General features: G+C 36.3%; 1 protein-coding gene across 1 annotated transcript in view; it reads right to left on the bottom strand.

Annotated features, from left to right (window-relative positions):
• LOC150109672 (neurobeachin-like protein 1) overlaps window positions 1-16,348 on the bottom strand; it is a 1,254,229-nt gene that overhangs the window by 156,987 nt on the left and 1,080,894 nt on the right. The window contains exon 48 of the mRNA XM_090413954.1: window positions 14,526-14,635. Coding sequence (XP_090270080.1) covers window positions 14,526-14,635 — 110 coding nt within the window. The remainder of the gene's footprint in view (window positions 1-14,525; window positions 14,636-16,348) is intronic.

The following is a 16,348-nucleotide window of genomic DNA, read 5'->3' as shown; positions in this document are numbered from 1 at the left end:
TTCACTATACTTCATGGTTTGTCCCAACTTTACATCATCTGCAAACAACTGAATATCTCCATCCAAATCTTTGACAATATCATTAATATACAAGTTAAACAGCAATGGTCCTAAAACAGGTTCCCGAGGCACTCCACTAGTGACTTTCCTTTTCATGGATATCACACCCCCATACACAACTTGTTGATACCCAACAGATAACCAGTCTCCAATTCAATGCACTAATCTAATATCCAACCCATCTGCTCTAGTTTGACTATCAATTTATCATAAGGTACTCTATCAAAAGCCTTTGTGAAAATCTAAGTATATTACTGTGTATCCTTCTCCTCTTCTCAAGGAAGCAGTCACTTTATTGTAATAAGTAAGTAGATTATGAAAACATGACCTTCCTTTAGCAAATCCATGCTGTACATCAAAGATAATACCATTGTTGTTAACCCAACTCTGGATCCTAGTCTCACAAGCTTCTCCAACAACTTAACCCAACACCTGATATACAGATAGGCCTATAGTTTGATACTTGAGTTTGATCACCTCCTTTATGAAGTGGCACAATCTTACCCTCCTTAGGGACTTGACTGAGTGCAAGACTTGTATTAAAAAAATATGTCAAGACAGGTGTCAACTCCCTGGCACATTCCTTCAGAATACGTGGTGATATGTTATCAAGTCCCACAGCTTTATTAACATCTGCAAAAATGGTATAAAAAAAGCAACATCTGTCTTTATACCATTTTCTCCTATTAGTGTCATCCTTCCATAATCATTCTTTCTTTTGCTGGCTACATATCGAAAGAACTCCGTAGGATTCTTTTTGGCTTCATTAGCTAACTGCTGTTCATTCATACCTGTCTTTAACTATTCTCACCAACCAAGTCACCCTTCTTGCCTGGTCTTTGTAGACCTCATGAAATTGGTTATTTCCACTTCTCTTATGCTGCCTCCGAAATGCCCTTTTTCTCTGTATCACATGCTTAATCTCTTTATTCATCCATCTCACATATTTAACCTTCTCTTCCAATGCATCTGACAGATGTATTGGATCAGTTTCTAGTAACAATGAAATGCATCTCCAAATAAAATTAATGGATACTAAATGACTAATTATCATTGGTGACTTTAAATATCCAAACATTGATTGGGTAACAATGAAATCTCATGAGAATGAAGCTGAATTTATTGAGCTGTTGTGAGACAACTTCCTTAAACACCATGTGAAAGAATGAACTTAAAGTCAAAGAGTATTAGACTTGATTATAGTGTCATATGGGGTTTAATTAAAGACGTGACTGTTCTTCTTCTTCCAGATGGGGACAGTGATTATGTCTTACAGACTTGGGAAGTGACAAGTGTATAGGTATTTCATTCAGAAAAGATTGCATGCTGAACTACAAAGCAGGAAATTATGAATAACTGAGGAGAATGGTAAGTTCGATCCTATTATATTGGTTGCAGATGAAAAGGATAGTTACATCCATGATGCAACATCAGAATGTGTCTTTAGAGTTCAAAGAATAAACATGGGAGTGAAATGAAAGCACAGTCTTATTAAGCAAGACGCTTTTAAGAAAAAGATGATGTGGAAGGGTTACTACCATGCGCAAAAGGATGATGGCAGTTATGAAAATTTCGAAGTGGAAACCAGAATAGTTACAACTATTGTATGGAAAGCAAAGTGTCAGCATGAAAAGAAACTGGTTCTGCATGCTAAAGACAACCCAAAGAATTCTATCATTATGTTATGAGTAAAAGAAGGAAAGAATGAATGTAAAAGAATAACTCTCATCTATCTGGATGGTATGCAGGTGATAGATGTAGGGGAGATTGTTAAACTAATGAGTGCACATTTCACTAAAAGCTACCATCTTGGTGTACTGAACATTGGGCTCAGTGCTACTTCTACACTGGAGGAAGAAACTCAGGAGAATAAGGATGGGGGCACTAGGCTGCTGCAAAAACTGAATAAGAATTTGACAATAAGGGCTGAAGGGATATCAGCACAAATGCTAAAAGTATTCAGCTGAACTGGATGTGTAATTTCAGTCTCAGGACGGAATATTCCACTGGAGTGGAAAGAATGAATGATAATCCCATTACACAAGGACGATGGAAAGGCTGATGTGTCTAACTATCAACCTATCTGCATCTTTGAGATGATAGTGAAGATTATGGAAAAGTTGAAAAGGGATTGCATATAGAAATGGATTTTCAGATTCTCTGACAACTCATTTTAAGCAAGGTCATGTTTGAGTAACTTGTTCACATTTTATAATGATGTGACAGATTAGTTAGACAAAGGAAATAGATAAACGATAAAAAGCTGGTACATAAGTTGGAGGATACTGGATTGGATTATAAAAAAGATGGCTAAATTGAAAACAGTGGCAGATATCAGAAAGTGGTATATGGGGGATGCGAGTCTATAAGATTTAAGGTGACCAGTGGCATATCTCCAGAGATCAGTTCTTGGTTCATTTTACATTTACATTAATGACATTGGAAAGGATTTAACCAAAAGACACACAGTCTTGCTGATGATGTAATGATAGGCAGAATAATCAGGAATGCCAGTGACATGCAGTACTTACAGAATGATTTGAATAAGCTGGAATTATGGGCATTTGAAAATGGCTTTCAGTTCAATGACAGTAACTGTAACGTTATGCACTTTGGCAAAATGAGATATCCAGTACCATATTATGTTGGTGGGATTATGCCAGAATAAACTGACCAGGTTGGGATTTTGGGGTTTTAGTAGATAGGGAGTTGATATTCAGGAGCCATATAGCAAACATTGCATATACAACTCAAAGGACAATTGCAGTGCTAAAATGAACATTGACATGTAAGAATGAAAAAGCTATTTTGCCTCTTTACAAACCTTTGATATGCCTTTATCTGGACTATTGTGAGGAGATCTGGTCTCTTGGTTTTCAGGTGATGCAGATACAGTGAAGAGGGTACAAAAAATGGCTAAAGATGATATCTGAAGTATGGAATGTAGTTCACAAGGAAAGATTGAGAATTTGTGGATGGCAGACAATACCAAAAAGGATAATGAGGAGTGGTATGAAAGAGACCTAGAAACTTCCAAAAGAGTTATGAAGGATACCAGTAGATGGAATTTTTCATTTTATGGAGGGTGTGGAGAGTATAAGAGGGCATCCATGAAGTTGAGAATGAATGCAGTCAAGAAAGGGACAAAAGTTAGATTTTATTCTCATAGTGAGGTTAGAATGGGTCGTCTTCAAAGGTGGTGAGTATAGATAGTGTGAATGAATTTAAAAGAAGGTACAGGGTGTGTGATATGTGGTCTCCCTTGATCAGTCCCTGACTCCTTCAAGGTCTCCTTGTAATAATAATTTTGTAGTATCATCGTTATTAACATAGCTATTAATTTTACATAATATTCAAATACAGAAAATTACAGAAAATTCAAGTTTATTTATTAAAAACTAAAAACCATTGGAATATAATTTAGCAAGTTATAAGCAAGGAATTATAGCTAAACAGCAAGTAACTTGTCTGAAATTAGAGCCATACTGGGATGTGAAGTGCTTAATCTAGTTTGCATGCTATTTAAAAATGACTACATCAGTTACTGATTTCTGAGTGTTTGAATTGACTATAATGCAAAATAATTTTTGATGGTATTCAAGTCCTCAAAAAATATTTCACATAAAAATATATTATGTTACATCAAAAACATACACAAAAAAATGACACACATGAATTTCAGTGCCATATCAGTATGTTCACTGAAAAATTTAGGCAATATACAGACTTCAATATACAGAGTCAAATGTAATAACTTTTTTTTTTTCTTCAAAATACTTTACAAAGATTATTATTATTAAGGCAGCAATCTATTGGCAGTAATGGGCAGAATGAAGAAATGCAAAAAGAAGTGAAAATCCTCAAATCTCGAATGGAAAATGTCTTGCAAAAAGAACTGCAAATAGATGGGATACCCAAAGCAGGATCAGGTCTGAACTCTCTAATACAATCGAATGACACACAGCAATAAGTGTACCAGTCACAACCACAGAAATCACCTCCATAAACCAAGGACCACAACGCATTAAAGAGACCACCAGTGACTGTACGCCTGAGAGAGACTGCATCCCAGCTACAAGCAAGAAGGAAAAGCCAACAACGTCAATTCTCAATAATATGTAACCCTCAACTCCAATCTAATTGACAGAAAGCTGGAACTCATAACAAAAACCTATTGCACCAAACATGGAAAACAAAAAAAGAAAAAAAGTTTCTATGGACTAAGGATTCACAGGTTTTATGTAAAAGGATGAAATTAGTTGCATTCATGTAATCTCGTAAGAATCTGACTTAACCAGTTTCCCAGTGTAGTATTTAACCTCCTTCCACCATCCTATAATATAGCATGTTTTACACCATTTCTGACAATAATGTAGCTGCAATAAATTCCAGGAAACATATTCAGCAGGAAAATGTTAACGGTGTTGTTTTCAAATATTAAAATAATCGGATAGCTAATTTGTATAGAAATTCTGAACTTGCCATAATATGCACTAACAAAAGAAGCATAAAAGAAATACTGGCTTTCACTGTAAACACTATTCAGTAAAATTCTGACAAATATTGATGTTCTAATCTTGACAAAGTTTCTATAAGTGATACAGAAGCATTGATGTATAATGATAACAATTACTAGCCCTAGACCTATGAGGATGGGCTGAAACGTTCTCAGCCTCGACCACAGATGGTGACTCTATCGGCAAGATTTTTTTTTTCTAAGTTGGTAGATCTGTCATAAGCATCCATGTAACATTGCAAGTCATTCTATCAAGTAGTTTGTTTTATACACCTGTCTGAAGCAAAAGTGTTGTCTGTATCCTTTGAAACGGATCATGCACAGATCACATCAATATACAGGCTCCTATTAACACATACACATCATCAAAATCACTGACCACTACTTTATCACAACTTCATTCCACAAGACCACATTTACATCTTTCTATATGCTGCAAAACCACACCAGATAAACTAAACTACTCTACTGTCATAGTAAAAAGCATCACTAATAACATTATAAAATAAATAAATAAATAAAAAACTGAACCATACTTAATATAAATGATCCAAAAACATTATACAACAGCCTCATATTCCTATTTACAGAAATACAAGAAAACATCCAACAGGAGACAAGCACCCAATAATCCATGGATAAATGAGGATATCCTTAACAGCATTGCAATAAAAGATATTCTATAATAAATTTTGTTTAATCCTTTATCCAAGTGTGTGCAAACAAAGTTTGCACCTGAAAGTATCTTCAGGACTGGGGTAAAGTGGTACAACAGTGGGTGACTCCTTGCAAAGGTGGAGCAAGCTACCAACACTCCTATCTCAGTATCTCCCATAATGCAAAACACATCTCCTTTTGGATATGTATAATGAGGAAGGGCCACTACCCAGACTAGTTTTGACCTTTATTGAGGTCTCTTCAGTGGGAGCCAGGCCCAAGTGGAGATACCAAGGCAGAAGCATTAGCAAGGTCATCTCCTCCTACAGGAGCTGCCAAACGGTGTGTCACCTTTTTATTAAATTACTCTGGATTTAGAGAAAGATGTTGAAAGTTTATTTTTCACTTGGTCAGACTATAATAAATTTCATTTAATTCTTTATCCACGTGTGTGCAAACAAAATTTGCACCTGAAAGTATCTTCAGGACTGGAGTAAAGTGGTACAACACCGGGCGACTCCTTGCAAAGGTGGAGCAAGCTGCAAGGAGTCACCCGGTGTTGTACCACTTTACCCGTCCTGAAGATACTTTCAGGCACAAACTTTGTTTGCACACACTTGGATAAAGGATTAAACGAAATTTATTATAGTCTGACCAAGTGAAAAATAAACTTCCATCATCAAAAAAGATATTCTATGGAAGAGAGTAAAAAGGCACCCAACAACATTATACTAATTAAATTAAAAAGACACTACCACCCAGGGGAAAATGCTGGTCTTGAAATTCACGCTTGCTCTTGTTATCATTCAGAGAGTGAGAGGTGTGATTGAAGTCTGATTAGCGGAATAATGAATTACTGACCATTTAAAACTATATATTTAGAAATTTATATACATTTAATCATAGAAATACAACATTTATTTTACAAATGATATTCTATCTGTTTCAATTTAGCTACTTGAATACAAATTCTACCCTACAGTTCTTCTTTATGAACTGGTCAATAACATTATCATAAAAAGTTGGTTGTAACTTAATTTTCCCAAGCAACATGCACACTTGTAAAGGCTGGCTGAAGCTTACTGGCTAGAGCTACTTTGACTGCGTATGGCCTGTGTTTAAGACAACGTGAAGGGAGAGGAAATGGCTATGCATGCGCATGAAATCACAGTGCTGCAGCGAGGACCTGGAAGCTCCTACAACCGAGCAAGCCAAGGTAGCTTTGACTAGACGAGCAAGCATTGGCATTCGATACACAACGCAATGCTCAATTATTGCCGTGCAAGCTTAAGACATCTTCTGTCTACAAAAATAAAAGCCTAAATGGAATGCTTATAAATGCATGCATTTATTAACAAATAAATATCATTTCTTTCTCAATTAATGAGCTTGCATGCATGGAGAATTCGCCCCTGCTACCACCTTCAGAAATTAATGGAAGACAGTGCCAATAAGAAGCAAATATGGTCTATACTCAATGTACTATTAATCCAAAACAGGAAAACTTCCCCACAAGATTTTATCACCAAAAATTTCAGTCAAGAAAAGAACCAGAAGGAACTTGCAGAATCATTTAACTATGCATAGGCAAAGTGGATACTAGATCTAACATTATTTCAAAGCCGAATGTTTGTAGAAACTATGAACGTTTCGTAAGTTGACCAGAGAGTTTACAAGAATACAATCCTCAGCATTCCTGAGTTGTCTTAGCTTGCACTATTTAAAAGACATGAGTACTGCACAAGTGATCATGTCAAAGATGAATATATGGATGCCTGGGCAGAGTTCATGTCTTTTAAGTAGTGCAAACGAAGGCAACTCTGGGATGCTGAGGATTGTATTCTCGTAAGCTCTCAGGTCAACTTACGAAACTTTCATAATTTCATAAGTTGAAATAATATTGGATCTAGTATCCACTGGAGGATGCAGAGGATTTTAATGTGCAGAAATAAAGATGTTATAATGTCATTGTATAAGGCCTTGATCAGGCCTCGTATGGATTATTGTGCACAGATTTTTTCATTGGGTTTTCATGGTGACAAGGATATGTTAGAAAGGGTACAAAGAAGATTCACAAAGATGGTCAGTGGTCTTTGGAATGTGGAGTACGAGGAGAGATTGAGAAAATGTAAATCGCAAAGCTTTATGAATAGGAGAAGAGGGGGGGGGATATGATTGAGACATATAAGCTAGTCAGGGATTGTTATAGGTTGAGATGGAAGAGATCATTCATAGAATGGAAGGAGACAGAACAAGAGTCCATTGCTGGAAACTGAATAAGGAGGGTGTGAGCAGAGGAGTCAGAAGTAGGTTCTTTGCATGAAGAGCAGTTGGTGAGTGGAGTGTATTACCTGAGTGTGTTGGGAATGTGGGCATATTGAATCAGTTTAAAGCACGGTTTAAATAACAGGAATAGAAGTAGAAGAGTACAGCATTTTTCGGCAGGATAGGATGGGAAAAAAGCGGTGGTGGAGTACTGCTTATGATAAGTGATGACTTACGCCCTCTAAGAATGAAGAACATATGAAATAGAATATTTAGTGGGATGTTGCTACAAGCCAAGGAGAAGAGAGGGTGGGGAACAGGAGATGTTTAGGCAGTTGAGCTTGGCAAGTGCAAGAAGAATGATTGTTATGGGAGATTTTAATTACAGCAGTATAAGATGGGAGGAAGAAAATGCATGTAGTAATACGGGGATGGAATTTCTGGAATTCTTGAGAGACAGATGTCTTAGGCAACATGCAATAGAGGGAACAAGAGGTTCAAGAGTTTTGGATTTGGTCATGGCATCAGGAGAGCTGATAATAACTGGGATGACATCTCTCTCCCCCAGATGGAGAGAGTGACCATGTGGTTTTGACTTGGAAGATGAACAGACATGCAGGAGTATCGAAGAGATGAGAATGTATGTGGAATTATAAGGCAGGTGATTACAATAGTCTTAGACATCAACTTGGGGAAGTTTCAGAGAGGGAGGAATTGGAAGGCTGGGATATCATTAGCGAATGGGAAATTGTCAAGAAATATTTGTTAGCAGCAATAGTAAACAGTACACCATGAGTGAAGAAGAGAACACAATTTGGTGTAAAATGGATGATAGAAAATATCAAACAGAAACTGCAGATGAAAGAGAGGTTATAGAAGAGATATAAGGATAGGGGTGAAGAGCAGATGCACGAAGAATATAAGACTCAGGCTGGGACAGTGACTGATATGGTAAGGAAGGCAAAATTGGAACATGAGAAGAGATTGGCACTAGGATCCAAAGATAATCCTAAGAAATTTTTTTCTATGTGGCCAGTAGGAGGGGAAATAATTGGGGAAGAATGACATTGTGGGATAAAATTGGGAATAGAGTGACTGATGCAGAGGTCATAGTGGAATTGTTTAATAAACATTTTATTGGTTACTTAAATATAAAGAGCTAATAAGCTTCATTTCGGCGATAAAAACAATATTTTAAATTAAGGGGATATAAAATCCACATTGTTTCAAAACCGAATAAGAAACTCAAAGATTAGAATCAGAGAGTTTCATGCCGAATATAGTAAACTATATAAAGTATCGGCAACACTAGCGTGAGCTAATGCAAGTGACCCTAGTACGTAGTACTATACCGGACAACTCGTTGCAAAGGTGGGGGAAGTTCAGATCGCTATTCTTAGGTATTTTCCATAATGTAAAAACACATTTCCTAGGAAATGTATGCTGTTATTACATTATGGAGGAGGTCACTACCCAGACCGGTTTCAGCCTTTTTTGAGGCTTCATCAGTGAGTAGCTAGACCATGATCGCCGAAATGAAGCTTATTAGCTCTTTATATTTAAGTAACTTAATGGTTGCACCTCTTTGGAAACTCGTATAGCAGAGTATATAAGTTCTTTTCGCTATACACTTTGGTATCATGGTCTAGCTACTTACTGATGAAGCCTCAAAAAAGGCTGAAACCGGTCTGGGTAGTGACCTCCCTCCATAATGTAATAACAGCATACATTTCCTAGGAAATGTGTTTTTACATTATGGAAAATACCTAAGAATAGCGATCTGAACTTCCCCCACCTTTGCAACGAGTTGTCCAGTATAGTACTACGTACTAGGGTCACTTGCATTAGCTCACGCTAGTGTCGCCGATACTTTATATAGTTTACTATATTCGGCATGAAACTCTCTGATTCCAATCTTTGAGTTTCTTATTCGGTTTTGAAACAATGTGGATTTTATATCCCCTTAATTTAAAATATCATTTTATTGGTGTTTTTCATCCTGGAAAACTAAGTTTTAATATTAGAGGGATAGGACAGGTTCAAGGTTTAGAGGAGAGTGTGTTTCAAATTCTGAGTACCCTGGATGTCAGTAAAGCTGTGGAACTGGATGGTATTTCACCACTGCAGGGGGATATTCAGTTGTTTGCAGATGATGTGAAGCTGGGAACGGTTATTAGTAATAGTGCAGATGCGGCAGCCCTGCAAGAGGATTTAAATAAACTAGACAGATTGGCGAATGAATGGGGTTATGGTTGAATGCAGCAAAATGTAAAGTTCTGAAGCTTGTGATGGGAGGCTGCATATACTCTGTTCGAGGAACAGTACTGGAGGAAGTCAGGAGGCACAGATCTGGGGATGACTGATGACTGATAGAAATCTGAAATTCAGGGAACATAATTGCAAAGGTAATCTAGAATTGCGGCAATACTGAGAAGGACGCTGACCTGCAGAGATAAAAGAGTTATCGTTCCATTGTATAAAACCCTTATCAGACCACACTTAGGCTATTGTACTCAAAATTGGTTCCCAGGATTTGAAAAGGATAAATTAACTGTGAAAAGGATACAGAGGCAGATAACAAAGATGGTTTCAGGACTGTACAATGTTAGTTATGAGGATTGGCTGAGGGAATGTGGACTGCAGAGTTTGGTAGATAGAAGAAGGAGAGGTGATATGATTGAGACTTTTAAAATGTTGAGAGGTTACAGGGTTGACACTGGGGAGTTCTTCCCTGGAAGTTGCAGAAGGAAGCTGTGAGCAAGAGGGTGAGGAGTGATTTCTTTGCATGGAGGGTGGTTGAACCGTGGAATGCATTGCCTGATAGAGAGGTGAGAGCAAGAATGGTCAATGAGCTCAAGGAGTGGTATGACAGAATTTGTGTTTCCTAGGAAGGACCTCACACGATGAGTCTTTTAACGTCATGGAGGTCTGAATAATAATAATAATTAGCTTTGGCCCTCCTTACCATACTGTTCATCCTTCTTGTCTGCACCTTATAACTGCTCATCTGCATGCTGATCAACTTTTCCTTTATAATTCCTCTACAACTTTTTCTTTGTAACTCCTGCTTAATGAAGCTATTCATCCATGTAACTCCTAACTGATTTATCCTTCTGACTAGGTCTATATATTGAGATACTGCTTTCTTCAAACAATCCTTTACCACTTCCCATGAACCAATAACATCTGTCCCATCCAAATTCTTATGTCATTGCTCTGCTGATAGCTGTCTCCTCAGCTTTTCATAATCACCTGCTTTGTAATTCCACATATACTCCTTCTTAGTAGAAAATTAGCATGTCTGGCAATCTGTCAGGTGAACACTACATGGTCACTTTCTCCAAGCAGAGGCAGCACAGCTAGATTGGTTAATGTTAAGTTTTCTGATGCAATGATCAGATCTAGCACTCTTGAACTTTGTGAACCCCATTATTACATGTTGCCTCAAGTGATTACCTCTCAGCTGCAGTATAAATTCCATTTCCTTCCCATAACTATTCCTCTTCCCAATCGAGGTTCCCATGGTCGAAATTCTCCATAATAATTACTCAGCTTAGCCTATGCTCATCATATTAATTTGCAAGTGAATGTCATATACATTCTCCCATTTACCCCATGATTAGAGTAGCAGCCAATTACATATTTATTCCTGTTGGTCTCTATCTAAATGAACTGCCCTATGAACCCTTGTCCCCTGATGTACTTCTACTCTTTTTGTCTGTAATTCCTCTGTTATCATTAGCAAAAACCACTTATCCTGTCCTGTTTCTTCTGTCCTCTTTGTTGTCGTCACGATTTTGGCAATGTGTCCTCTAACTTTTAGATCCCTAACCAACATCACTCCCAGATCTCTTATTTCCGCCACCTCCAACAATATATTCCCACCAAGAGTAAATTCTACATCCTATCTATGTTTTCCAAATTTTAAAATCTTACATTTTGCAACACTGAACTGATATTCCCAATTCACTTAGTCTATTCAAGTCTTCTTGTAAGACTATACCATCTGCTCTACTCCTCATAGTTCATCCCAACTTTGTATCATCTACACACAACTGAATATCCCATGCAAATCTGCAATATCATTAGAGTATAGGTTATAAAACAATAACCTATATCCAATCTCCAATCCAGTGCACTAGTCTAATATCCAACCCCATCTGCTCTAGTTTGACTATCAACTTGTTATGCAGTAATCTATCAAAAGCCTTTGCAAAGTCTAAGTATCCATCTCCTGCATCCAATGCTGCTGTCAACTTATTGTAATAAGTAAGTAGATTACTTAAACATAACCTTCCTTTAGCAAATCTGTAATCTGTTCTGTCCATCAAAGCTAATACACTGTTGTCAACCCAATTCTAGATCCTGTATCTCACTAGCTTCCAACACTTTAATCACAACATCTGACACACACACACACACACACACACACACACACACACACACACACACACACACACACACAAAGATTGATTTACTCGGTTAATATACATTTTTAAAAAAATTGAATGAATAGAAACCGAGAAAAATGAAAAAGTTTATTAGCACAACTAGTTTCAGCTTGTGTCAGCTTTCTTCAGGTGCACATTAAAAATGAAATAACAAGTAAAACATAGAGGAAATAACTGTAAACACACAGAAAGTTAATGTATATATTTCAACACTGAAATCTGAGCATTCAAACTATTCTCTCGTCAGCTTCATTGTTGGGCATATGAATGCGTATAGCATCTCGCGAACGCCAGTATTTGACCATAGCACAATGACAGTCTGAAAGGTTGAACTCAGGTTGTTATTGAGATGTAGGGGGTTGAGAATGATTTCTTTTGATTCTATTATCTTCCTTTCTAATTCATCGTGGCAACGGAAAATGTTATTAGACTTGTCCCATAGGACTGTATGGCTAAGGTTTTCTTCAATTGAACTGGCTGAGAACAGAACATGACTAGATAAAGCACTGGCTCGTGTTCTCCTGTAACTGACGTCTCTCTTATGTTCTTCAATGCATAACTCGATCGATTTCTCTGTTTGGCCAAATAAAGTATATCACAGTTGCACCAAATCTGGTATATTTGGGATATTTAAGGTTGTGATGTCTAGGTTTCGGCTCACTAAGGAGCAGATTTTTGGAAGAAGAGTAAATAAAGTTCTTACATTGTATTTTCTAAGAACCTTGGCCAATTTGGGAGACGGAGCTTATGTATGGTATAGAAATATTACCTTTCACACTATTGGTCTCTTCGTTATGGCGAGGAGGGTGGATTTAATAGGAATTTGTCAATTTTTTTTGAGAATAACTATTTAGGACTGAGAAAATTGAGTTCTTTATTAAGTTCTATCTCATCAAGAAGAGAGCGTGCATGATGTCCTAGTGTAGAAATGATTCCAAACTTTTGAGAAGGATAATGATGGGATTGACCGTGGAGATATCTGTTGATGTGGGTAGCTTTTCTGTAAATTGAGATTTTTAATTTCTCTGAGGAACGGGTCAGTTTGATGTCCATCTCTCTATACCATACATAAGCTCTGTCTCACTCAAATTGGCCAAGGTTCTTAGGAAATACAACATACAAACTTTATTTACTCCTCTTCCAAAAATTCTGCTCCTTAGTGAGCCGTCCGAAACCTAGACATCACAACCTTAAATATCCCAGTGTTTACCAGATTTGGTGAAACTGTGATATACCTTACTTTGGCCAAACAGAGAAATCGATCGAGTTATGCATTAAAGAACATAAGAGAGAGAGAGAGAGAGAGAGAGACATCAGTTACAGGAGAATGCGAGCCAGTGTTTTGTCTAGTCATGTTCTGTTCTCGGTCAATTCTAATGAAGAAAACCTTAGCCATACAGTCCTATGGGACAAGTCTCATAACATTTTCCATTGCCATGATGAATTAGAAAGGAAGATAATAGAATCAAAAGAAATCATTCTCAAACCCCCCCCCCCACATCTCAACAACAACCTGAGTTACAACCTTTCAGACTGTCACTGTGCTACAATCAAATACCGGCGGTCATGAGAAAACAGTTTTGAATGCGCAGACTTCAATGTTTCAATGTTGAAATATATACACTAACTTTCCGTGTGATTACAGTTATTTCCTCTATGTTTTACTTGTTATTTCTTTTTTAATGTGCACCTGAAGAAGGCTGATACAAGCTGAAACTAGTTGTGCTAATAAACTTTGTTTTCAATTTTCTCGGTTTCTAGTCATTCAATTTTTTAATATATATATATATATATATATATATATATATATATATATATATATATATATATATATATAATGGACTATAATTTGAATCTCGAGTATCATCTTCCTTATGAAGAGGTATAATCTTGCCTTCCTTCTACTCATTTGGAACTTGACCCTATGTAATACTCATCATATCAAATCGATGAGCAAAAAATTGATTTCCCAATGCGATAGGATAAATGATGGACTGCTGTATTTAGATAACAGAAAACTTAGTCGTCAGTTTAAAAGGTGTATCTTGTGAAACACCAAAATACATGGGCCTGGGCATAAAAAACATTTGAATAATAAAAAAGTGTAAATTAATTTGTCATAAAATTTCTTTCTTTCTAAGATAGAGGAGTTAAGGTTTAGCACAGCCAGACAGGATACTAACAATTATGTCATGGTCAATAGAAGTAAGGATTCATTTCAACATCTTTAATGATTCAATGATGAAGATATATAATATGAAGAAAAATTAAACAAGACTTATTTTATACTCTTTTTAGAGATTTCATGATCACAAATAAATAAATAAATAAGTCTAAGATTATTATTTTTTAATTCAGTATTATCACATCCTTATTCATAAAGAAAACAGAAGATTATTTATTCATATTTCTTTGTTTAGAAGTTATCTCACACAGGGTATTTCACAATGAAAAAAGCCTGTAAACAGATACATAAAAATACATAAATCAATACTGGCTTCATTAATTAAGATAATGATAATATTAATTATATCAATTCTAATGTAAATAATTCTTATAGATTTTATTTGGCTTACAAGAGCTTTACAATGTTCATAAATGAAATCTTCAGGTGTTTTGGCCCATGGAGGTAATTTTACATCATTCACTTGTTCTTTAGACACTTGAAGCTTTCCCAGATCAAATCCTAACATGCATGTAGCACAAATTATTAATGAGTGAAAACAACAGCAAAACAATAAAGTATGGCTGCTGAAGTTGGTCAAGCAGCAATTTTAATGTGTATTAAAAAAAGTTACAAGTAATTAATAAACATAGTAATTTTTCAGCTTGATAAAAAAGTAAATTATAATAGACAGGAAATCATATTCTTGTTTTAAATCTTTTACTGTATGTGAAGTATATTCACAACTGGTCTATTTGTATATAGAGACTGTAGACTTCAACATCACATGCTTCAAAATCCCATAATGTAAAGCATATTTTGTTTAGGATGTGAATGTTGCTAAGCATTATGGGAAAAGTCATTACCCAGTCCAGTTTCGACCCTTATCGAGGGCGATCTGCTAAGTACTGGTATATTCTTATTTTAAAAGTTTCTTCAACTTGTTTATGCTTTTCTAGTTTTATCTGTATGTCGATGATGATGATGTCATTGCACTCTATACCCCTGTATTGCTACAAACAAGCTTCTCTACCTAGGTCTTTTAACTTTTTCTTTTGAGGAAAGAATGCTCCTTTCCCAATTAAATTATGTTCTGTTTTAAAGCTTTTTTGAATTCTGATATGTATCCCAATCTCATGCAACATTATTCCAATTGAAACAGAAAGTCTGGAGTTTGGTTGAACAAGATCAGTGGGAAATCTAGCAGGTCTCAGTCTCCATCATTTGAAACTGACTCTTCTTATTCTAATCAGAGTAATTTAGGTAGGACTGGATTATGAACTAACATACTGATTTCAAGATGTTTCATTTGAATTACTCTGTTTATAAGAGAAGATGAGATATAAATGCAATCAAGCTGGGAACCAATACACTGATTCGTATAATAATCACTGTATTGGTTTGGGGCTGTGAATCTTCCATATGCCCTCCTCCATAGTTGAGCATGTCAACACATGTTTACTTGTGCAGATCCTGCTTTTCCACTTCAGGGGTTGCCTCCTATTTTGTCTAGTATAAGGTATTCAATGCAGTTCTAGTCTCTAGCTACTATGATGTGGTGCGCATTGTATAAGGATGGCTGTAAAGAATCATCACTTGTGACACAGCCCTAAGTTCCTGGGTAGCTTCTTGTTTATCTGGACTGTGGAATCCTCAAACGTTTCATGAGGTGACACAGAAGAATGATGACACAGCTAATAATGAATAACTGGTAAGTCTTTAAACCACTAGATTTTGGAAGAATCTAATAAGGTCTTCAATTTGGAAGCTGATTGTTATTATTATTAACATAGATGGTATTCATGAAAATGGCATTAGTGAAACCTGGCTATCACAGCCAGATACTGTAAATGAGATTGAGCATAAAGGGTATAGTATTTTTAAGATAAAAACATATGAAAACAATAATGACAATAATGTCTCATGTAGTGGATTAGAGGCAATCTAGTGTGAAGTGGAGGCTAACAGGATGAAATATAGGGTGGGGTGTTGTTACAGACCTGGCGGTTCAGTTGCATGGGATGATGAAATGCACTGCCAATTTACCCTGATGGTTAGTAATCAAATGATCATTTAAAAAAAAAAAAAAAAAAAAAGATCATTATGGGCAACTTTAATTACCCAAACATTGATTGGGTAGAAGAGAAACCTTATGATAAGAAAAAGAGGAATTTGTTGAGTTGTTGCAAGACCATTTTTTCAGGCAAAAAGTGAAAGAAGGAACTCAAGAAAAAG

This window comes from Typopeltis vanoorti, chromosome 2 (assembly GCF_054136105.1).
Source record: "Typopeltis vanoorti isolate ZY-2024b chromosome 2, IOZ_Tvanoo_1.0, whole genome shotgun sequence".
Classification (NCBI taxonomy): Eukaryota; Metazoa; Arthropoda; class Arachnida; order Uropygi; family Thelyphonidae; genus Typopeltis; species Typopeltis vanoorti.
Note: the sequence above shows the minus strand (reverse complement) of the source record. Positions and strands in the feature narration are given on the sequence as shown.